The sequence below is a fragment of the Chionomys nivalis genome, chromosome 22 (genome assembly GCF_950005125.1).
Source record: "Chionomys nivalis chromosome 22, mChiNiv1.1, whole genome shotgun sequence".
In the NCBI taxonomy this organism is placed as follows: Eukaryota; Metazoa; Chordata; class Mammalia; order Rodentia; family Cricetidae; genus Chionomys; species Chionomys nivalis.
Window position 1 is genome coordinate 27,107,661 of NC_080107.1, and position 25,215 is coordinate 27,132,875.

Consider the following 25,215-nt stretch of genomic DNA (forward strand, 5'->3'; position numbering starts at 1 on the left):
TGCATGTAATCAGAACACTGAAGTAAGTTTGAGACTAACTGGTCTACATACTAAGTTCCAGGCCAGCCTAAACTAGTTTTGGTAATGTCTCAGGCTTCTACCCCCAGCCAAGATTCACACCCCAATAATGCCCACTGATGTGGGAGTCCCCTGTGTGTTGCTTGTATTGGTTAATGAATAAAGAAACTGCCTTGGTCTGATAGGTCAGAACTTAGGTAGGTGGAGAAGACAGAACTCAATTCTGGAAGGAGGAAAGCAGAGTCAGAGAGACTCTGGATCTGAGGCCAGGGATAAGACGTGCTGAATTTTACCCAGTAAGCCACTGCCACATGGCAATATACAGATTAAGAGAAATGGGTTAAATTAAGATGTAAGAGTTAACCAGTAAGAAACTAGAGCTAATGGGCCAAGCAGTGATTTGATTAATGGTTTACTGTGTGGTTATTTCGGGGCTACTGGGCGGCCAGGACAAACAAGTGGGCCCTCCTGCAACAGTCCACAATTGCTGTTCTATAACCTGCTGACTTAGCTGACAATCATTTCACCATCTGTGCCCGGCAATGCTCAAGCATGCATGGGCAGTCCATTTATGGCAGTTCTCCAGTTCTATCCTGGGCAGTCCTAGATGCTTGTTATTGTCATGCCCAAGGTTCCAGTCTTCCTTTATGCTGTCTATCCAGCATTTTTTGGGCCTTCCTCATGGCCTTAATCCTGTGCACTCTTCCAATCAGTGCTATCTTGCTATCGTTCATTCCCGCACTTGGTTCTGAAATCAACCTCAACAATGCAAAGAAACCCGAGCCTTAGTCAAAGCTGAAAGCAAGGCCAGTAAGAGTGTTTTAAAGTATTCCACTGGCTTCAAAACCAGGTTTTCATTTACTTTAACCCAAACAAAACCTTCCAATTAATGTTTCCAAACATTAACATTAACTACTTTACTTTCTACTTTCTCCTTGTTTTAAGACAGGTTCTTCTTCTTCTGGCACGAAGCAATCATCTGCCTCAGCCTCCCAAGTATTGCAATTACACGAGCCACATGTTCAGGATCCAATTATTAACATTTTAAATTACTGACATTCTAATGACCCTTAAATATGTAAGTGGATTTCCAGCTACATTCAAGTTCCATTGAAAAAAAGAATCCAAAAGGTATTGTCATTTAACAACTACTTTTAAACTTTAGATTTAAATCCTATTTTTAAACTGTTATTAATCTGATGAATTGGACTCATAACCCATTATTTGAAATACAAAGAAAGACCCACAGGGTAGTTTAGTCCTACAAAACTTTGGTTTTCCCAGGGATCGGATGCCTTCTTTTGGCCATCATGAGCACCAGGCACACACATGGTACACATATACACATACAGGCAAAATATTCATGCACAGAAAATAGTAAATTTTTAAATTTATTTTTATTTGTATGTGTATGTGTGGGTCCTACCACATGGGTCTCAGGATTGAACTCAAGTCATAATCAGGGTTTGTGGAAAGCACTGTATCTTCTGGGCCATCTAACCAGCTACAGACTTGTTTCAATACATACAACAATTAGGGCATCACACTGGAATGTCAGTATGTCATTTTTTTTTATTAACCATTAGAAAAAAAAATGAAGAAAGGCTTCCATGTAAAAGTGAAACAATACATTGGAGTCGAATTCAGAATACCTTTTTTCTAGCTTAGGAATTAATGTGGAAATTTGCCCAAAAAAGTTAAGCCAAGAATACTGAAATAAACTGAATCAACCTTATTTTTTCTACAAACTGAACTAAGTATCAACTAATATTTTAAAACACAATCTCACTGATCATCTGTGCTTTAAGTAAATCATCATTCTGGTCACATTCCTGCTATACTTTGAGCTCCCCAAGAACTCTGCTGTGCCTACACGTGAGTAGACAAGAGTTAAGGAATGGGGTTGTGAAATGAGCACTCCACCCACCCCACATACTCTCCTGGCTAATCAATCCTGCTCACTGAACGTTCATCCACACCTCTTAATACTTAAATATAACGACTGACAATGCAATCCACCATTATCAATGTTTTTAAAAGACAGTCTTTTCCTCATTTGTTATTGACTTGGGTCCTTAGAGTCCAACAGAAAAATATCTGTAATTATTTGATAACGAAAAATGTTACCAATTTTATTTACTAGGTATCTGCTGGAAAAAAAAAAAAAAAGGAAACCTTAAACAACAAAAGGAACTGGCTTTACAAGTGCAATGTCCAAGCAGCAGTTAAACTAAGTTTGAAACTAAGATCATCCACTGATTTTATTCAAAAAACAAGCAAAACATAAAATACACCTGCAACCCCAAAACTCTGGAAGCAGAGGCAGGAGGATCATAGAAGTTCAAGGCTAATCTGGGCTACACAGAGAAACCATATCTCCATAAACAAACAAAAACAAAAAACCCAGGTGAAACAAATACGTCAGGCACTAACTATTTGGTAAGATTTACCAACAGTTTAATTATATATCCTATTTTTTTAAGCCAGACAAAACATATATATAAAAAGGGCAGATTCAAATTTAGTTTTCAGCGTATGTGATAAAACCAGGTTATGTCTATAGACGTTTTATAGTACAACCTACAATGAAAATATCCAGGCTAACTCTCCATTAAGAAGAAACATATGAGGCACATTTTCTAGTGGCTAGGATCCTTTTCCAAACCAAAAGAAAAAAAAAAGGTAGCGGCATGTAGTATTTTCTGGTTCTGATAATTTTAATTATTCTGGACACTTTAGAAAATAAACTCATGTTTTAACTAAATACAAAACTATCTGTTGCTTTATTTGTAGATACAGATGCCTACAAATATCCACAGTAAGTCATGAAGTACTTTTACTATCCAAATGGATATTTTGATATTAACTATATACAAATGTTTCTATTAAACAAAAAAATGGTATTCACAAGAAGCTGCAGAAACTCATGCAATTAATGAAGGCTGAACTTTATAAATTAAAAAAGTCTTCTATACATAATGTACAAACAGTCATGCATTTAAGAATACAATACCTCATAAGAGCACATTTTCATAGGCAAATGCTGTTGCTATTTGTCAATACCAAATGAATGGAATGTTAGTAAAAGAAGCATTGTTATTTTAACTACCAACAAGTTGAAAGGGTATTTCTTCAAGAAGTCTACATATCTACACGTCTGAAGGAAATGCTCTCTTCTGTTTCACCAGACACAACAAATATAAATATTTTGGAAAAATATAAACACCTTTCAGTTCAAGAAAGTGTAAATAAAACTTCTCTATCTTACTTAAAATATCTGTATTATGAGCTACACCAAAATATGCATGAGTTAAAGTATGAAAAAAAAGTATGTATATCTCATTTGCTTTCAAGTTTCAGTAACATTTCAATTTCTTAAAAAACTATGTATACTGGCCAAGAAAATACAGTAGGGAGTATCTTTACTAATGAACTTATAAAATTGACCTAATAATTCATTATCTTCAGGATTTGATATCTTATCAACTTTGCAAAGTTTCTGTTTAAATGGTGCAGATTCTTCTAAAAGCCAAAAAATAAAAATCTGGTGGTGAAAAACTTTACAATTCTCTTTAAAATACTAAGAATTTTCATGGGCTGGTGATCTCCAACGTGACTGTAGATTTCTTATTATAGAGTTTGCCATGGTACCAAGTTTCTCATGCATTTCAAATAGCTGGCTTCCAGAGTAACTGTAGAGATCTTCTGAATCCAGTTGAAGAGCAAGAGCACTAATCTGTGCCACAAGATTTTTCGACAATGAGGTGTCTAAGGTCACAGGATCAACCAAATCTAGAAAAAAAAGCAAAACACATTAAATCTATACCAGTTTTTTACAAAATGATCTGTATCTCCAATCAAATTGAAAAGGAGAGAAAATAGGCTAAGGTATACATTTGCTCAAGAAAACAAAAAGCCAGAAAAGTCTACCTCAGATTGTTATTCTGTGTATAATATAACTGAACAAAATTTCAAAGTCCTTATCTACACTTTTTTTTTTTTAAATGTAAAGACATGAAGAAAGTTAAGTTTTTTTCAAGAATGTTTGTTTTCCAAGAGAAACTATCATGCTTGGATAGCATACCTGAGGCAAGTCGTTCTTCATCAGTCGAGAGGGGCTTGCTTTCTACTCCATTTACTGCCCTTTCAGAAATATCAAAAACTGGTATCTCTTCAAGTCCACGAGATTTCATCTTGATTATACATTTACATCAGTAAAAAAGAGAAATAAAAAACAAAACTAACTTTTAACTGGAATGACATGAAAGCCCCACAGTCCATAACCCATAACCCACCCTACTAATTACACAAAGATAGTATTACAGCAAACATGGTGGAGCAATTCTGTAATCCCAGCACTCTGGAAACAAATGCAGGTGCATCTCTAAGTTAGATGCCAACTAGGGATAATAAAGTCAGTCTTGACCCCAAGTATTTCCTCAAAGAGCACAGACATTTATGATATATTAATTTCTTAAGAAACAGCAATAATTATCTAAGTTCAGAAATGTAGAAAAATAACTACGGCTAAATAATCAGTGGCTATGTTTTATTTTAAAGCTACCAACAATTCAGTAGCAGAGCACTGCCCAGCATGAACGAGGAGGTCCTGGTCAAGGGCCAAAACCAGAATAAAACTCTCAAGGTAGTCTCAGGTTTCAGGGAGCACTGCTCAAAGAAACTACTATTTAAAAAGTTGTCATGACTCCACAATCCTATTGAAAGGCACAAACAATGTGAAAATACTGCCATATAAAAACTTGGATATGACTGTGGAAGGATTTTAAATGTTTTTGAGTATCAGAAATACAAAAATCAAGTAATTTCAAGAATACAGTACATAGTACATACCCTGAATAGATGTTTGAGAATCTAAACTGTCCCAACATAAATATAATATGGATCGGAAGAATTATGAAAGTCATACACGTACTATGTTTAAAAAAAAAGCTAGAGCTTGTCATCTCAATTACACACATACCAAAAAAAAAAAAAAAAAGAAGCCGGTGTGATGGTGAATGCCTTTAATCCCAACAGAGGGAAGCAGATCTCTGTGAGTTCAATGGGAACCTGAGTGAGTTGCAGAACAGCCAAAGATACGCAGAGAAAACTTGTCTCAAAAACACAAAACAAAGACTAATGCATAAATTTGCAGTAGTCTTAGACACATTTGTATTTGAGCACCTACGTCTTAGGAATACTTTAGCCATGGAGCCACCAGTTGGCAAAAATTAAAAAGGAGAAAAAGATTTTTGAATAAAACTTAAAAGTGAGTCTAGGATACAGTACATAAAAACAGAATAAAAAAAAAATAAAGCTACCACTGAGGCACAGAAAGGGTTTTGAACAACAGTCTAAATGCAAGCTTTTATTACTTTGGTAGAGCTCTTTTTGCTGGGTTCTCTCTCTCGCTCTGTGACCCAGACTGTACTCAAGAAGTGTTGATCCAACTATCTCTGCTTCCTAGGTACTGAGATTAGAGAGACACAATACCACTTCCAGATGAATCACTTATTAAAATATGACTCTTGGGCTGGAGAGAGGTCAGCAGTTATGAGCACTGGCTGGTTTTTCAGAGAACATGGGTTTGTTTCTCAGTTCCAGGACTGCTCACAAAATCTGTAACTCCAGTTCCAAGGCATCTGGTAACCTGTTCTGGCCTCTGTAAGCACTGCACACATGTGGTACACAGAATACACGTACGCAAAACACTCAAATAACAAGTTTTTACCTGTTGCTCATGGTATACCCTGAGAGCCTTTTTTACATTAAACACCTTTGGAGAGCGAATAGGGAGAGTTTTTATTTCAGATGCGGTAAGAGTACTCAAATCACCAATTGTTTTTATATTCTTGGCTCTGATAAGTTGTCCTAGACCTCTTGCCCTTTTGAAGAAAAAAAGAGAAAACATAATTACGCTTTTAACTGATATCTGTGAGCACTTCTCCATTTAAACTCAAAGAGTTCATTCATATAGTCCACCCAGCCCACACAAGCTGGGTGAACAAGAATCTGGGGAATTTAAAATGAAACTAGAATCCTAATGTGTACCTGGCTTAATAACTAAGGGAAATCCAGTAATTCTCTGTAGTCTACATTTTAGTAACAGCATAGCTGTGTTCTCACCGCTGCACTGGAACAGAGACAGGAATAGCAGGATGGGAAACTCGTTTTCACACCACAGCTTCCGGTCTAGGGCTCAGACATTTCATCAACTGTAAGCTATTTCCATTTAACCTATCCTATCCTAGATCCTTTTTAATGTGACCTCCTTCTAGGTGCATGTCTGAAACAATTCTTTAGAGGAATATAAGGAATGTCTTAATTAGGAATTATGCCGTGGTTCAGACTAGTAACTTAAATTACCATTTAACAAACAAGTTATGTGTAACAATTCTCTTAAGAGAATGCTCAGTGGTTAATAGCACTTGCTGCACTTCCAGAGGACCCAGAATCAATTTCCAGTATCCACGTGTCAGCTCACTGGAGCAAATCCAGTTCTAACATAATACCCTCTTCAAGTCTCCTATGGTACCAGCCAGGATCACATAATATACAGACATACATGCAAGCACAAAACTCATAGGTAAATTCAAAATGATATGAATTATATTTCTAAGACCCATAACAGGATATAATTGAAGCACAAACAACAGACCTTCGCTACATGACAACTTCCTTAGCTATGCAATGTTTATAGACTAACCTCTCTAAGCTTCTACTTTACAATGCTTCTGCTCCTCAGAGGTTTACAATGGGACAGAACCAGATATGTATACAAAACATGCCAACACCGTGGGAAATACTAAGCACTTATTCCTATTAGGATGCAATACCTAGTTTTACTTCTATAGCAAAGTCTGAGAGTAAATGCCAATTAATTCTAAATGTGAGAAGCCTGACCATTAGGACATTAAGTCAGGCCTGGCGATTCAATCCCGTGTAACAGCATGGAGGAAGGGGGACAAGAGGATCCAAAATTAAAGGACACAGAACCTGTGTGTGAAGCATGGTGTTCATACAGGTAAAGCTCATGAAGGTATTTTATTTTTGTGACCCTCCACATTGTCTTTGAAATTTAGTCCTGTGGGTCAACAATCCACAGGGTCACAAAGTTCTGGCTGACATCAACTATGTTCTGCTGTGTAACAGAGGATGCCCATGCCCTTGCCCTTGAGCTTGAAATTCCCTAAGAATTACACAGGTCTCAGATCACCTCAAGCTCATGGACTGTGTCTCCAGGAATGCTCTTGAACTGGTCCTAAGGTTCCTACGCCAGCACTTCTGGCTTATGTAGTATTCAGGCTGAAACCCATACCTTCATTAATGCTAAGCAAGCACTCGCATCAACCCTACCCCTAGATTACCCTGATCATTACTGCAAAAACCAAAGACGTCATCCCAATCAGGCCAATGAACTGGTAATCCACCTGCTTCAGTTTTCCTTAATAGTTGGACTACATCCTCAAACTGGGAAGTCTTAGCAAAACTATGGCACAAAATATAGTTGAAAAACAAAAACAACAACAAAAATCCCTTCACCTCAGAGTATGAACCATAAACTTGACCACTCACCACATGTTTGATGTAATCTGAGGTAAAATGATGTCGACTGATGCTGCACAGTTCACCAAAGCTGGGTAAACACTCTCTGTTGTTGGGGATAGCATGGGTTCTTTGGCCATTTCTGTAATCTTAAAATAAATTTCCAAAGTCATTAAGCAGAGATTACAAGACTGAACATGAAAGTATAAAGTTACATAAAAACTAAAACACTTCTTACTAAACACTTCTTTGAGCTCTTAAATCTAGAGCTCTGTGATCCTGGGAACAGAAATCCTTTGGCTGAAGTGGTATTATGCTAGATAGAAGAAAGTAGAGGGGAAAAAAAATTCAGAACCCCAGACAACTAAAATGTTACAACTTAAATTGTACAACTAAAAGCCTCTGTAAATTTTTAGGAAATGAAAATGGAACAGAATAACCTACCTAATGATTTACCTGTGGGATAGCTGACTGGCCTTAAGCCTCTACAGGAAAAGCAATCCATCAAAGCAAAGCAATCTTCAAATACAAGTTTTATTTACAGACAGACATACATACATATATTTTAAAGTCCATAGCTTACCTTAGAGTGTGAAGTAGGTGAAGTTTTAGCACTTTTTACTAAGGGAGAGCTATTTGAAGAATGGGGCCTAGCAACAGAGCAGCGCCTATCAATGTCATCTGCCAATCCTGCTTGGTATATTGGATCTGCAAACGAAACACGCCTAACCTGGAAGTACAAGTTTTCATTAAGAACAAGACAAGTTTTCATTAAGAAGGCAACTTCCTACCTAATGTGTTGAGTTTCTGCAAAAGCAAAGCAAGACAGTGTTTCTAAGCTTACTTCACTAGAAGCCTCCTGCACAGTTGTTCCATCTTTTAGATGCTTAATACTGCAGATCATTCTAATTATACCCTCCACTATCTCTGCAGTGACAGAAAGTTAAAAATGTACAATGAACAGAGTGTGATGGTTCAAACCTTTTAATCCCAGCACTCAGGGGGCCTTAAAGGCAGGTAGATTTCTCTGAGTGTGAGGTCAGTCTGGTCTACATAGTTGTAGACTTTCAAGTTCCAAGCAAGTTAGGGCTACATACTAAGACCCCGCATTAAAAAAAAAAAAAAATTCCAGGATTGGTGGTACTCATGTAAACTCACCAACTGGGAGACTGAGGCGGAGATCTCCAAAGGGAAGCCAGTCTGGGGCTACCTTTGCCTCAAAATCAAAACAAAGGGCTAAAGAGACAGTTTAGTTGCTAAAAGTACTGCTGCATAATCATGACATCCAGCGTTCAAATCGAAGCACCAACATTAACAAGTCGTTCTACAAAAGTCTAACTCCAGCTCCAAGGGTCTTGATTTGCTCTCTCCTGGCCTCACCAGCACTGGCTTGTGCATAAACTAACACAAACACACACACAGAGACACGGATAATTCCTTTATGCTGATGTGCCACTAAGACTGGTTTAATAAGTAAGTGCTAATCCTTTCAATTGACAGCAATCATGATGCCTAGCTCCTTAAAACTGGTTCCATATATTGTTTCACAGAGAAAGATACTAATAGGACCCACTCAGTATGCTAACAGTGGCCCACATGCACACCTGCATCAAATTGAGTGTGGACAAAAGACTACTTGAAAGGCTTCCTGTCCTTTCCACAGCACATAACCAGTGAGTGACCACGACCCTTACACCCTTACCCTTTACTAGGTTTCGCCCAGTGACCACATATTCCAAGCAAACATAAAACTCATTACAGTCAGCAACATTCCTACCTTGTTAACTGGTGATGACAGCTCATCTTCATGGGATCTTTTGAGTCCTCTCTTTAAGATGCTTGTGGACGGAGAAGCCAGTGGCGACCAAACACACCGTGCTTGCATACCACTAGGACTTTCAGTTGCTGATCCAAGGGAGGGATCCAGCTCTCCTAATTTTTCAGGAGAAGCATTACTGCTTTCTGCTACCAGTTCAAAAGTCACTTCGGATGTCAGAGACTGTGGGAATTCCTCCACTTTCTCTGAAGTGAAACAAACTTCCTGCAGAATATCACTACCCATTACAGTCTGATTGTCACTTGATTTTGTCTCATCCAATAGATTAAGTTCAACTTTTGTTTCAGTTTTGTAATAAACAGTTCCTTCTTCAGAACTCATATCAAGCGCGTCACAAACAAAACTTTCAGTTTTGACATCTGGTCTTCCAACTGGTGCTTCTTCAGGTGCAAGGGTGCTAACAATCATGTCCCTATCCGCTTCCCCAGTGTTGTCAACTTCAGTCTTCGATTGAGCTATCACTGGTGCTTTGTAATTTTCCATTTCTTTGTTCATTTCCTCACATGAGCCTGAATCAGATTTAACACTATCCCCCTCTAGTTCTGCTCTCGCAGGATGCTCGGTCTGAACAGTCCTTTTGCTTAAAGGTGTCATGTTATCAGAAAGACTCATATCAGAATTAAAGCCCTCAGGGGCTTTTCCTTCAGCATTCATTTCAGTTGTGACTATTTCAAATTCATCTTTATTATCTTCCTCTGGTGCCATATCTACAGAAATATCCATTTGGGCACTCTCTTCAGAGATGGCAGTTTCAAATGTGTCATTTCCTAGATCTAATTCCATAGCTTCAACACCCTCTGAACTGGATCCTGCTATTTCTTTGGATACCCTCCCTAAATCACTAACGTCAAATTCTCTTTTCAGAATTGCTTCTGAACTTTCTACTTTGTTATCTAAAGAATATTTCTCTGAAATATCCTTGGAATCACTTAAGCACGGGTCTTCAGCATTAAACTTCTCATTATATGACTTTTGGATTTCAGATAGTGTTTCACTAGAATCTGTATCATGAGGGTTTTCTTTTACTATTTCAGATGGCAGATTTTTTCTATCTTCTTCCAACCCAGTTTCAGATCTAATTAAATCACTAGTACCATTCTCTTCTTTAAGACCCAAATGAAAACTCATACCAGGATGTTCATCTACCAACTTTGTTTCAGCAAGCTCATTAGCTTCACAAGTTTCAGGTGTGGTTTCAGGTACTTGCATATCTGTCGTCTTTGTCTCCGTGCTCTTCATAGCACAACTTTCTGTGTTCTTTAACCCAATAAATGACTTTTCCTGATATTGTGATTTTTCCCCACAGCAGTCACAGCCCTTCGATCTCCTGACTCTCCTGCTTCTCTTGTGTTGGCATTCAACTGCTTGGCTCCATTTCTCAGAAGGCACAGAAATGTCTGATGTCTCCATTTTTGAGCAGTCTCCCACACCGCTATCAGTATCTCGTAATCTCTTAATGGCATTCCTAGTCCTGAGATTTGATTCAGGCACGGGAGTAACTGCAAGTGAGTTACCTACGCATTTGCTAGTCTTACTTGTGTCCTCAGTTGTAAGTGGCGGATCAGTAACTTGCAGTGAATCTGAAGACCCAATAGACTGCTGAAGAATTAGTCTATTTGTATTTTCTTCAAAAACCTGAGCCACTGCTTCTACATCAACTTCATGTGTCTCATCTGCAGTTTTTATACATTCATCTTTGACCACCTTTTCTTCTTGTTCTTCAGTATCAACACTGTCACTGCTTTTATTTTTCCATTTCCCAGATCGTTTCTTTCTAGAAACTTCTTCCTTTGCCTCAGAACTATCAGATTCTGAGTTTTCAACACTGGAAAGCAACCCCTGTGATGCTCTTCTTGTTTGGTAACGTGTACGTCCTCTCAAAGGTTTCTCAGATGACTTATCTACACTGTCCTGGGTACCACCTCCCTCGGAACTAATGTTCTCCTTGTTTGGCTTTCTTTTACTTTGATCAACTTCAGCATTACCACTGGGTTCCTCTAAAGTTTTATCATGTAAACCATTTCCCTTTTCAGTCAAATTTTCCTGTGTAAGGGATTCAGCAGTTAGTTTTTGATTAGGCAACTTATCATCTTTTATATGTAGAGGACTCTTCAAAATTGTTTTCTCTTCTTCCTTCCGTCTTTCCTTTTTTTGTTGAACATTATCCTTATCTTGGCTGTCCGTGGAAGACTCTACTATATCTGAACGCCGCCTTGAAGACCGTCTGAGGGTTTTTGTATTTGGAGTTACTGCAGCTTGACTATCTTCATTTACTATTTGATCTGCTGGTGCTGGAACTGGTAGTTTATTTTCTTTAGATCCCGTATTAATGCCTACGTTTTTCTCTTCTATTGAGACTTCTAATAAAGCATTTTCTAACGCAGGTTTGGGATTTCTATCTTCATGCTCTAGGGTAGCTTCAGAAGGATGACTGTGATTATCTGACACACATTCTGCTTGACTGAGCAAATCAGAAGGGTTATTTTCTAATGCATGCTCCTCCTGTTCGGATCTCAGTGAAGGCTTAGACGTTTTATTAGTCAACTGCTCAACTTTACCCCACCTCCGGCCTGATTTCTTACCACCATTCACTAATTTTTCTGAATCAGATTTTGAGTGAGTCATTTCTCTTTTCCTTGTTTTTGGTGGCATATCAGTTTTAGTTGTGTTTTCTTGGTTATTTCTCACTGTAATGGTGGATGACATGTTATTCAAAGGGGATGGGCTAAAAGGTCTATTTTCTGAACCATCAAATTTCTCCAGAGTAATAAAGGTTTGTCTCCGACTCACAGGCTGTGGAGGAGTTCCAGTAACGGTGGCATTAGAAGCTGAACTACTGCTGACCACCAGTGAACTTTCTATACCAGAACATTCAGCTGACACTATCTTTGATGAAATTAACATGTTTTTTGTTGCATCAATATCGGGGCTCAGCGCTTCTGAATTGTTTCCAGCAACAGAACAAGAGTCATTTGGTAAAGAAGCCTTTTCAGGATGTACATCCATACCAGAGTTTTCCACGGCATCTTGAGAGATGAAAACAGCACTCTCCATTTGATCTTCCTACAGAAAAACATACAAATTACAGAGTAAAACATTACTTTTTTGGAAAATTTAAATATAATACAGTGGTAATCAAGATTTTCTTGGAAAACTTAAGTGTAAACTTCGGTAATTTAATATACTAACTTTTAAAATACTGCAAAAGTTTCAAAATCAGTGTGCTTTGAACTGACAGGGTTCAATTAAAGTTACAACTGAGGCCAGGATTACTGGGAGGCAGAGGCAGAAGAAGCCTGAGAAGAACCACTCCACAGGAGCTCCAGGCCATCCTGGACTTCAGTTCCAGAAGTTACTTACACATATTTATGTGCAATTAATTCGTTAGCGTACAGCTCAAAGTTAGGAGATTGTAATTTTATCAATGAAACAAAGATCTACAACAACCTTATAATTTACTAGACCTCAAAACAGAAGGATGACTGATTTTTGAAAAACACCAAAGCATCAAATGTTGCTTGTACCTTAATTACCTTGGCATCTTCTTTTGGTTTTTCAGTTAAAGTGTGGCTTTCCCTAAGATAAACAATTGTACAAATTAGATTATTTTTAATTAAATAATTATGAAACTAGTCATAAAAGTTTTGTACTTACATAGATTCTTCTTGACTAAACTGAGCAGAAAATAAGATGTCTTGTGAAACATCCAGATTATTATACAAGGCAGGAATATCACACCTAGAAAAAAAATCTTACAAATAAAAATCTAAAAACCTGGTGATATTCCCACTATCAAATAAAAGTTATAATTCTACCAAAGTATATTTAATAATCATATAAGAACAGATTTTTCTCCTCCAAAGCTTAGAAACAGTGGGCATATTACTGGAAAGATAAAATGTTATTAAATGCTACCATGTATAGTTCCATCATCTGCCATTAAAATTTAGTATGCTCTGGCTAGATCTGGCTAGATGTGGCCCAGTGGTAGAGCTACCATTACTAATGTCCTAAGTAAGATTTCCATGGCATCCCCAAAAAAACACACCTGACACAATGACACATTATGTTAGTTCTCACAGAAGTGAGATAGACTAGGTCAAGATAAAAATGCCCACAAACCGTTTTGTCTTGAGAACTTCTTTCTGGTGCTCAGTCAAAATCCTTGACTTTGCCTCTTTTTCTTCAGGAGGTATGAACACAAAGTCAGTAGATTTTTCCTCTTCCAAAAGCTTATTACTCCTTAATTTTGGAGATGAAGATTCTAATTTCAGCTGTGGGTTTTTAAAAAGATGTGAGTTTCCAGATTATTTTCTAATTTTTCTATGTTTTCTAACACTACGGTATTATTTTAATTCTGATTACATAGTTTGAAATTGACATACACCCTTCTCATCTGAAGATAAGGTCTATTTATGCAGTCCAGGTTAAACTGCACATGAGATTCTGTCTCAGACTACAACTGTTAAGACTAGAAGCACACAAATAAAAATATTCACAATAAGAAATGCCCTTGACTTTCTCCTACTTTTAATATTCAGAAGATAAAGTAGTAAGCCTTTATTTTTATTTTATTTAATTTTCAAGACAGGGTTTCTCCGTAGCTTTTTGGTTCCTGTCCTGGAACTAGGTCTTATAGACCAGGCTGGCCTCGAAGTCACAGACATCCGCCTGCCTCTGCCTCCCAAGTGATGGGATTAAAGGCGTAGGCCACTACCTCCCAGCTAGTAGTAAGCCTTTTAGGAGGCAATTCTATGGAATTAGATATACATGTTTTACTAGGCAACAAAGTTCTAATCAAAGGATCAAAATTATTGTCATGCAATACACTGTGCTGCTGATTCATCCTTTCAGCTGTCCTCAGGAAAGGTGCCTACATGTAATACTGAGAATGACCATGAGGCTAAGCATCATACAGATCTGTCATTATTAAGAAGAAATCACTACAGATTCTATCAAGCCTGTATTTAACATTATACCACAAACCCAAAATGTTATTTGGTCTTCCACAGCTCTTTCCTCCAAATAAGAGGGTTTGTGTTCTAAAGCTAGCCAACATTATTTAAAATTCCAGTAAATATGCTTTTGAAAACATACTTTGGCCGACAGCTTTGTATTTTCCCGCTTTGTATTTTCTTTTTTATCCTTAGTCTGTGCCAAAAAGGAGTATCTTTTTCCACTTGATTTTCTTTCCATGCCACTTATCTTGACATTTAATTGTGAATTTTCTGTCTATTAAGAAAAAAATGAACATATTAAGCATGTCTACTCTTTGCTTCTTTTGATTATCAAAATTTCAGTCTAATGATTATACATTTAAACTGGTATAAAATTTCTTACTATCACTAGGTGGAGAACATAAACGTATTCAAGCACATTTTTCTCTTACAGCAGGATAGAGAATTTGACACGCTAAATTATGTTGAACAAATAGTAATAAGCTGTTTTCTCTGGTGAGAATACTTTAGACAAAACAAACAGTAAACCTCTGTATTTTTTCTCCTGATTATAAACAAAAGCACAAATTCCTTCCTGAATGGAAAGTTTCATGTGGAATGAAAAACAGGTGGTGTTACTGAATTCTTTCCTGCTCAAATTCTTACTTAAACCAAACTACTCAAATTGAAGTAAAAAAAAAAATCAACTTACTGCATCTGAATACGGCCCACTGCATTCATCCATCATCTCAACGTTTTCCAAACCAGGCAACAGAAGCAAAACTTTTTGCTTGGCTTCTCTTAATATTGGTCTTTAAAAATAAGTGCAAAGATATTAAGTAAAGTACACTCATAATGTTAAAAATATTAATTATGAATCAGGTTCTCATGAATCCCAGAGGCTGGCCTCAAACTTGTGATTTATCTCTATGACCCTGAATTTCTTTCTGAATCCATCACATCCAGTTTATGCTGTGATGGCAATAAAGCCCACGGTTTCAGGTACACTAAGGAAATACAGTGCCAGTCCTATTTATAATTGTTATGTAGCAATTATACCTAGTTTACGTCTCTTGCTTACACATATACAACACTGAGAACCTAGAAAATAGTTTGAGTTTTTCCTCTACACCTTTCACAGCATTCTCTTTCAACTTAACTTTCAAGCAAGGCATAGCAGGCTTTGTACCTGTAATTCCAGCATACTAGAAGGTGAGACAGATCACGAAGTGTTCAACAAGCTATGCTACAAGTGTGAAAGCTTGTCTCAAACTCAAAATGATAAAAACAAGCAAACAAACCCCCCACCCGAAAACCCATAAGAGTAGTGGACTGATGGCTTAATGGTTAAAAGCACTGATTGCTCTGACCCTGGTTCAATCCCCAGCATCCACATGGTGGCCCCACCACCATGTTCCAGGAAATGCAATGCCCTCTTTAGCCTCAAAAACCACCAGGCATGCATGGACCGAGTGATCAGAACTCCAACTGCAATGTAGAGATGAGAAGTTACATCTAGTAAAATTTACTATCCAGTTAAGTGCAATACTTATATTATTCTTAAGTTGTTTTCTCTGTCCATTTATATTAATGGCCTTTAGAGGTCAAACAATTCCTGGCATCTTATTCATTTTTCAGTATACTTTTAGCCCCATTTAGAAACTGTAAACATTAAAGTTAATTTTACATCAAAAAAAAAAAAAAAAAAAAAAAAAACCACCAGGCATGCACACTGTATAAGAATATACTTGCTTGCCGGGCGGTGGTGGCGCACGCCTTTAATCCCAGCACTTGGGAGGCAGAGGCAGGCGGATCTCTGAGAGTTCGAGACCAGCCTGGTCTATAAGAGCTAGTTCCAGGACAGGCTCCAAAAACCACAGAGAAACCCTGTCTCGAAAAAACCAAAAAAAAAAAAAAGAAAAAAAAGAAGAAGAAAAAAAGAATATACTTGCTTAAAAATACTCATACACAATTTAAAAAAAAAAAATATCAGAGTTTTCAAAAATTAGGGATTAGTGAGGTGACTGCTCTTCCAAGGGACCTAGCAGCAAGCAGTCTAACCCCAGTTCAAGAAAGACCCAATGAAAACCCTCTCTGGCCTCCACAATAATCAGACATGGAGTTGGTACACAGACCCACATATGGAAAACATTCATATAAAATAATTTTTTCTCAGTTTGGTTTTAGGATATGCTAGACATTGTGGCAAATGCCTTTAATCCCAGGACTCAGGGACAAGTGAATATGGGTTTGAAGACAGCCCAGCTACATGAGTTCTAGGACATATAGTTCAGGGTTACATATAAATTTTAAAAAATTTAAAAGTTTTACTATACTATTACTACTCCCCATGTCTGGCTTTAACAATCTACAACGCTCTGCCCTTGTTTATTTAAGGATTTTTCTGTAGCACATACTGGTTTCACAAAATGTTAAGTCAAATAGAAGTCAACCCAAGTTTAATGTTTACTACATAGTCTGGGGATACAATTAAACTGCACAGGTTGTACTAGAACCCAAATACAGGTTTACATAATCATAATGGATTAAGCAGGTATAGGAAGTTGCAATGCTAACATACTTTAATTCCTCAGGATAAACCAGAGTTGTCGCTTTAGCAAATGTAGCGTTCCACAACAGAGCACTCTGCTTTCGAATCTGTTTGTTCTTGTGAAGAAATATTATGCACAGAAGTGGAGAAAGTTGTTCAAGAAGTTCACTGTCATAGGCCCCAGGATAGTTGTGTTGTAGACAAGCAACAATTTCTCCTAAAAGCTTTTCTAACTAGGAAAGAGTGGGAGAAGCAAAATGTATATTAAACACAATTTTGCAAGACATATTACTATTTCAATTTTAAAAATAGCAACCATCTTTAAGCAACACCGTGGGCACCATACATATATACTCCTCTTTAAAAACAATCAGGTAAATTTACTTTAAATACTAGTATGGTAATTTGATTTGAAGTTATTTCTTAACATAAAAAAAGTTTTCTAATTAATTGCAATAGCAATTAATAACTGCCTATGCAATTTATAAAATATTATAGCCAACCCTTATATAAAGAGTTAATACCTGAGGATTACATAAGTTCGAAATAGTAAATTCTAAAGAAAAAACCCAACTACTAAAGAATGTATCCATACCCTATTATTTTATGACCATTAAAAAAATGAAGCAATGGAAAGGGCAGTGGTAGAGCAACTTTTAATCCCAGCACTTGGGAGGCAGAGGCAGGTGGATCTCTTTCAATTTGAGGCCAGCCTGGTCTACAGAGCAAGTTTGAGGACAGCCAGGGCTAGTACACAGAGAAATCCTGTCTCAAAACGACCCCCCCGCAAAAAAAAAAAAAAAAAAAAATATGGAGCAATGGGGCTGGAATTCAGTGGTTAACAGCACTCACAGTATTAACTCCAGAGAGATGACACCTCTTCTGACCTCAAGTGAAGGCACTTGACATTAAAGCTCATAGGCTTAATTTCAGTCCTGGATTCTACACAGTAGAAGAGAACCAACTCCTGCACATGTCCTCTGACCTCCACTCACACCACGGCATGCATTTAACATCAATTATGTTTAAGAAAGATAACTACAGAAACTGTATGTTGTCCTTAGTGATAAAGTGTATTTTATGGACACTACTTACCTTGTTGTTCAGACTACTATACACTTTAGGAACTTCATCAAGCCTGAGAAGACAGATATAAAATCGTTAATATTTCAAGATGCCATCGCTGTACTAGTTATCAAGCTAAGTCTCAAAGAGAAGACACAGAGCCACAAAAAATAAGGAAAAACAGTCACATAGTAATGTAAAATACCCCAAGAATCAAATATCAAAAATGAAGTAAACATAACACTTAGAAAACAAATCTTTAAAAACACCTAGAACAGACTTCAAGTGCCTGTGATTAACTACTTGTCCAAGTCCCGTCATTTGTGCAGTTAGGTCTGTGTACACTAGGCTAGTGCTGTACTAAGCTATTTCAAAGAACCACACACACATTTAAGTGTGGGCAGGTGCCTGTGGAGGTCAGGGAAGAGGCAGAGGTCAAAAGAAGCAACAGTTGAAGTTAGAGTTACGAGCAGTTTAAGCCTACCCAATGTGGATGCTGAAAGCTACACTCCAATCTTCAACACTCTTAACTGCTTCAGCCACTGCTCTGGCTTCTCCTTATATTCTAAAATAAAATGTTCTAAATCATTTAAATCATAATAACGATTTTTAAAAAAATGTGGCCAGGTGGTGGTGCACACCTTTGATCCAAGCACTTGAGAGGCATAGGCAGCTGAAATCTCTTGTCTTTGAGCCCAGCCTGGTCTACAAATTGAATTCCAAGATAGTAAACAGATCTTGTCTCAAAAACAAACAAAGAAAACAAAGAACCTTGGCTTAACAGATGTCATGGTCAATACAAACAATGATATATGGGCAAATAATGCTTAAATGTTATGACAGACAAAACTGGATATAGAACTAATGGAGTCCACTGATCAGAAACTGGGATTAAGAGAATGAGGTTTTCATGTATGTAACTACATACAGTATATTATTCAATTGCATAGTATCAGGTAAAACAGATCTGTATTATGTATTTAATAAGCATGTTTATGTAAATAAATATAAAAAATCACATGTAAAATTGAAAATTGCAGGGAGAGAAAAAAGTCAAATGAAATAGTTCTAAGTCCTTTCTATTTGAAATTTTTACATTTTAGAATACATACAGAGATATTCTAAGAATTTCATCCAGGACAAAAAAGCCAATACGAAAGCAAAAAGTTACTCATTATACTTAAATTACACATATTAGGCTGAGAAGATAGGCTCTGTTGGTTAAGTATTGTCACACAAACATGAGGACCTGAGTGAATTTGGATCCCTAGAACAGGACACAGACTTGCAAACCTAGCACTAGAGAGGCTATCCTGGTGCTTCCTAGAGTTTGCAGCTGGAATTAATGAGCTGAAAGTTAGTGAGAGGCCCTGTCTCAAAAAGCAAGGTAGGTAGTTAATAAAAGGCAGCCTGTGACCTAAACATGTATGTGCATAACACATTCATAAACCATGTACACATGCAAATCACACCAAAATTAAAAAAAATCATATACTTAACATGAATAAGCTGAAAATACTTACTTTGAGTTTTCATACAGTAAAGCCAGAGGTCTTGTGAAAGTTGCAAATATTTCTCGGATCATAGAAGGCAAGGAAATGTGTCCAAATATATTAGAAAGCATGCTGATGACAGAGTTAACAATATTAACCAGCGTATCAGAATACGTTTCCTTGAAGCTCAGAGTGTGGAAAGAATGGATCACTCTCACAATTAGCTTAAATAAAGAAGCCAATTTCCCAAGGGGTTCCTTCTTTCTGGACCACTCTGAAGATCTCTGCAGTGCTAAGACAAAATTGGATTGAGTTTGCAATATATCACTCAATTTTACATTTTGCATTCAAATACTAACTACATCAAATACCCATGTTCTTGTTATCTACATCCTCAGATAAGCCTTCAAATAATAAACTATTACTGAATAAATATCACTAGACTAACATTAGAAATGAAAACCAGGTCAGGTGGTGGTGGCATACACCTTTAATCCCAGCACTTGGGAGGCAGAGGCAAGTGGATCTCTGTGAGTTCTAGGCCAGGCTGGTGTACAAGAGCTAGTTCCAGGACAGGCACCAAGAGCTACAGAGAAACCCTGTCTCGAAAAATCAAAAAACTGGCAAATCTCAAATTATCCCCCCAAAAAAGGAAATTCAAAGAAATTATAAAATATATTTCAGTTTCTGCTATCCCTCAGAATTCCACAACTATTTTACAATTGCTAAATCATACAACTGAAATACAGAGAAACCCAGCCTTGAAAAACCAAACAAATTTTCCCTGAAATGCTATGAAATACTGTATAAACACTGGTAAAGAAAATACTTACATTTGATTTTGGGCTGATATTTAATATTATACGGTGAAAAGTCGATACAATCAACCATTACAATAATAATTTGAGAGATCCTGTCCAAGAATAACAAATCCTAGGAAAAAATGTAAGTACCACAATCAGAAACCCTTACTACAGGAATAGTATTCAAGTGCCAATTCACATACAAAAATTTTATTATGCTACAAATACATGGTCATTAAGTACTTTCCAGTTAGGTGTTCTATGGCAAACGCTGTGCTTCTCAACACTCAGAGAAAATTATTGATCTTTACAGTACCAAAAATAAGTCATATCCACTAATAAATCCTATTTATTGATTGATTGATTTTGATTGGGATCTATGCAAGGTCTTAGCCATAGCTCCACCTAAAACCCTACCCTCAAAACTAGAATGCCAATTCAGCTGTGGAGGTGCAGAAAAATAATACACCTACAGGAGGAGGTTCCAGGGTATCAAACAGCCAATTCCATTCTCCATGGGCAACAGCGCTCACACACATGCTCTCTCGCGCTCACTCGCTCGCTCTCTCACATACACACACACACATACATACATACATACACACACACACACACCCCTACATAATTCCAAGTCTTGAAAATTGATATTAAGCCCCATGAATACAAACACAATGAAAGCCGCTAAGTAACGCTAAATAAGCTCTACATTTCTTCCTCATCCTTAACAAAAGAAATAATAGAATCTAAAAATGTGAGGCAGAAAGACTGGTAGAAAACACAGCTTTCCCCTCCCACAATATCTACAGCTACTACTTTTCCAGGCATGAGATACACCTCCAACAAAAAGTTTGAGTACAGAGAAGAAAAAGGTATTCTCCACCAACAGGATGAACTATAGACGTTCACAAGACTTCCATGGAATGCACGGAATTCAGAGAGTATCTCTTAAGCACTTTCAGAGATCCAAATATATCCATGAGAGACAGGATTCCATAGTGGGAACTGATACCAGGCTCAACAAAGCAATCTAGGTCAAACAAAATCAAAAGTATTCACCATCATATCCAAATGTCCAAAAACTAAGAGGATAAGGATTCACCAAACAAGCACTGTGCTTAATCGATGCCCTCATTAATTCAAAATGTTCAAAAATCTAACAACAGCCGGGCGGTGGTGGCGCACGCCTTTAATTCCAGCACTCGAGAGGCAGAGGCAGGCAGATCTCTGTGAGTTCGAGGCCAGCCTGGTCTAGAAGTACTAGTTCCAGGACAGGAACCAAAAGCGACGGGAAACCTAGTCTCAAATAATCAAAAAAAAAAAAAACCTAACAACAGCCAGGTGTGATGTTGACCCATGTTGGGGGCTGCAGACCCCTGGAGACCCCTGGTCCCTTGACTTTCTTTGCCTGCCTCAAACCCTTTGCTGGAGTCAACGGAGTAAACAACTTATTTCCTGTGCCTGCAGCTGCTCTGAGTAGGAGACCCTAATGAGTTCCTGATGGCAGGGGAGTGAATTCTGGTTTTGCAGCTGGGCAAGGCTATCAGTTAAGGATCCAGATATAAGCTTCCCTGGAGCACAATAAAGTTGTCATACTTAGCTTTCTTGTTTCAAGGATGTCTCTGTGTCTGTCTGTGTGTCTCCAGCCCAGCTCCCAGCTTGCATAGAGCAGGCACTACAGGCCCATACCTTTAAACCCAGAACATAGGGGAACAGAGCCAGGTAGATCTCTTGAGTTCAAGGCGAGCTTGGACTACAGAGTAAGCTCCAGGTCAGGAGCTACACAAAGAAACCGGGTCTCAAAAATGCAAAAATCTAAGAAGGCTAGTGAGATGGCTCAGTGGGTAAAAGCGCTTACCACCAAAGCTAACAGTCTTGAGTTTAATCCTAGGAACCATATAGTGGAAGGAGAACCGACTCCCACAGTTGCCCTCTGACTTCAACAGGTACCCTAACACGCATGCATGCGCTGTAGATCAGAACCGCTAATCAAAGTTATAAAACAGATGCAAACAAAACAGAAGGGTCAGGCACAGTAACCAAGGCTTGGAATGTCAGCAATATAAAGTCTTACCTATGTAAATTCTATTAAATTGGAATCCAGTCAGGGCTACAGTGTTTCCTTGTCTCAACACACACACACACACACACAACTGGGGATGGATGCACACAATGGAATTATAGACCAAGACAGCTAAAACTCTCTTTGACGTGTACATGCACATAGGTATCACACTCCACACACCCATCCGACACTATGTCCTCATATGAACCCACCAAGGAGAAGGGTTCAAGATGGCTCAGGAAATAAAAGCATTGCCACACAAACCTGACCCCAGAACCTATTGTGAAAGGGAAAGACCAACTCCCAAAGGTTGACCTTGACTTCTACAACACAGGTTCCCATGTTCCCACCCTAATATTAATATTAATTTCTAAAATAAAATCAATGGAAGATTAATTAGGACAGTTGGTATGGTAGAGTCCCTGAATTGCAAGTATGAAGCCTGATCAAGTAAACCGGGTACGGTAAGTCACACCTGTAATACCAGCACTCATGAGGTGGAGAGAGAAAATCCATAGGACAGACAGACAAGTGATCTCTAGTCCTTGACCCTCCAGCCCACAGTTATCCAGTCTTCAGACCCTCAACCCCACACCCAAACTTCCATTCAAAGTAACTATAGATGCTAAGTCCCAGCACAGAAACAAAAAGGCAAAAGTCCAAGACAGCGTCTGTTCTCTAAAAATAAAATCTTATTTTAATGGATTCAAATAAGAATCTGGAAGGGCTTCCAAAAAAATTTAAAACTGGTTATATTCCAAGAGAATGAAAACAAAGATCAATGAAATGAGGTTGCCAATATAAGACATAAAAAAATAATTCAATAAAAGGATATAATTTACTGCTGCAGTGGTGGCTCACATCTTTAATCCCAGCACTTGGGAGGCAGAGGCAGGCAGATCTGGGAGTTCAAGGCCAGCCTGGCCTACAAAGAGTTTCAGGACAGGTCACAAAGTTATACAGAGAAACTCTATCTCGAAAAACAACAACAAAAGACAAAGATGTCAATTACTGAAGAAAAGCAAAGCTGAAATGGTGCTGGAAAAAAATCTGTGAGCCAATAAAAATCTCAGTGGAAAGCGTTACTAACAGACTACTTACTAATAAAGAAAACACAAGGGCAGGGCGATGGTGGTGCACGCCTTTAATCCCAGCACTTGGGAGGCAGAGGCAGGCGGATCTCTGTGAGTTCGAGGCCAGCCTGGTCTACAGAGCTAGTTCCAGGACAGGCTCCAAAGCCACAGAGAAACCCTGTCTCGAAAAACCAAAAAAAAAAAAAAAAAAAAAAAGAAAACACAAGGTAGAGAATTAGTGGACCACTTAGTGAAGGTGACGACAAATTTACAAAACCCACAAATGTACTTTGGGACACCATGAAAAGACCTAGCTTTTGGGTTATGGACATAAAAAGACTACTTGACCTAAGTCAGAGTATTACTTTCAATAACTTATAAAGGAAAATTTTCTACACTTAGAAAAAAAGATGCCCACCAGGCAAAAGCCTATAAAATTCGAAATAGAACCAAAAAATAAAATTGCCCGTAACAGTTTAAATAATTCAGCTGGGAGCTGGTGGCATAACACCTTTAATCCCAGCACCTGGGAGGTGGAGACAGACGGATGGATCTGAGTTTGAGGCCAGCCTAGTCTACAAAGCTGGTTCCAGGACAGCCAAGGCTATATAAAGAAACCCTGTCCTGGGGGAAAGGGACATGGGGAGAGGACAGAATAAAAGAAAGCATATTGAGCCGGGCGATGGTGGCGCACGCCTTTAATCCCAGCACTCGGGAGGCAGAGGCAGGCGGATCTCTGTGAGTTCGAGACCAGCCTGGTCTACAGAGCTAGTTCCAGGACAGGCTCCAAAGCCACAGAGAAACCCTGTCTCGAAAAACCAAAAAAAAAAAAAAAAAAAAAAAAAAAAGAAAGCATATTGAAAAGCTACTGAAGGGGCAATTCCAGTCTCAAACTAACACCTAATTACGTAACAGAAAAGCCCAAAGTCAGAAGTGCCTAGAAAGACACATTCCCAGTCAACAAAGACTATTATACCCAGCAAAACTCTAAAAATCAAAATGATGGACATGGTAGCATCACTTTTAATCCCAGCACTGAGTAGACAGAAGCAGGAGGATTTCTTTAGTGAAACTGCTATCACCCCTCCATGATAAAAGAGATAAAAACTTTTCATAATAAACACAGATTAAAGAAATTTCTGACCACCAAGTGAGTTCTACAAGGTAAATACTTCAATTTGAATACAACCAAGAGGTCTCAAGGAACAAAAAAGCAATACTTGGATAAAAAGATCAGAAAATGCCATACCGGGGCTGGAGAGATGGTTCAGTGGTTAAGAGTACTGTCTGCTCTTCCAAAGGTCCTGAATTTAATTGCCAGCAACCACATGGTGGTTCATAACCACCTGAAATGAGACCTGGTGCCCTCTTCTGGTCTGCAAGCATGCATGCAGGCAGACCACTGTATACTTAAAAAAAAGAAAGAAAAATGCCATACCAAACAAATAAAAGGGCAGTACCCAGGAGGCAGAGGCAGGTGGATCTTTTGAGTTCAAGGCCAGCCTTAGTCTACAGAGCAAGTTCTGAGACAGCCAAAGCTACAGAGCTGCCCTGTCTCAAAATAAAAGGGAGAGGAGCAGAAATTAAATCTTTCAAAACTCTGAACACCGACTTTCTCAATTCTTCAAAGTGGTAAGACTAGTCCAGGAGAGGCGGCCCAGAATATTTGCAGCACAGCTCTTCTAGAGCAAGCACCCACAGAGAGGTTAGCAATCTAGCTCCAGGTCCAGTTCCTTCCTCTATGGGCAGTATATGCAGATAGTACAGACATACATGGAGGCAAAACACTCACCTGCATTTCAGAAAGAGAAAAACTGAGGAGCACATGGTG

The 25,215-nt window shown here is 38.2% G+C and overlaps 1 protein-coding gene across 5 annotated transcripts in view; it reads right to left on the minus strand.

Annotated features, from left to right (window-relative positions):
* Positions 1-1,193: 1,193 nt before the first annotated feature.
* The window catches only part of Rif1 (replication timing regulatory factor 1), a 51,447-nt gene continuing 27,425 nt past the window's right edge, over positions 1,194-25,215 (minus strand). For 3 of the 5 annotated variants that reach the window (XM_057754910.1, XM_057754912.1, XM_057754909.1), the window contains exons 21-36: positions 20,280-20,379; positions 19,477-19,738; positions 17,984-18,026; positions 16,919-17,121; positions 15,050-15,149; positions 14,498-14,632; positions 13,523-13,674; positions 13,055-13,138; positions 12,925-12,976; positions 9,341-12,463; positions 8,147-8,293; positions 7,802-7,879; positions 7,594-7,712; positions 5,750-5,903; positions 4,103-4,211; positions 1,194-3,810 (exon numbers count right to left, since the gene is read on the minus strand). In XM_057754910.1, the coding sequence (XP_057610893.1) occupies positions 3,599-3,810; positions 4,103-4,211; positions 5,750-5,903; positions 7,594-7,712; positions 7,802-7,879; positions 8,147-8,293; positions 9,341-12,463; positions 12,925-12,976; positions 13,055-13,138; positions 13,523-13,674; positions 14,498-14,632; positions 15,050-15,149; positions 16,919-17,121; positions 17,984-18,026; positions 19,477-19,738; positions 20,280-20,379 (5,073 nt within the window). In that variant the 3' untranslated portion in view covers positions 1,194-3,598. The remainder of the gene's footprint in view (positions 3,811-4,102; positions 4,212-5,749; positions 5,904-7,593; positions 7,713-7,801; positions 7,880-8,146; positions 8,294-9,340; positions 12,464-12,924; positions 12,977-13,054; positions 13,139-13,522; positions 13,675-14,497; positions 14,633-15,049; positions 15,150-16,918; positions 17,122-17,983; positions 18,027-19,476; positions 19,739-20,279; positions 20,380-25,215) is intronic. The other 2 variants (XM_057754911.1, XM_057754913.1) reach the window with 2 other exon arrangements.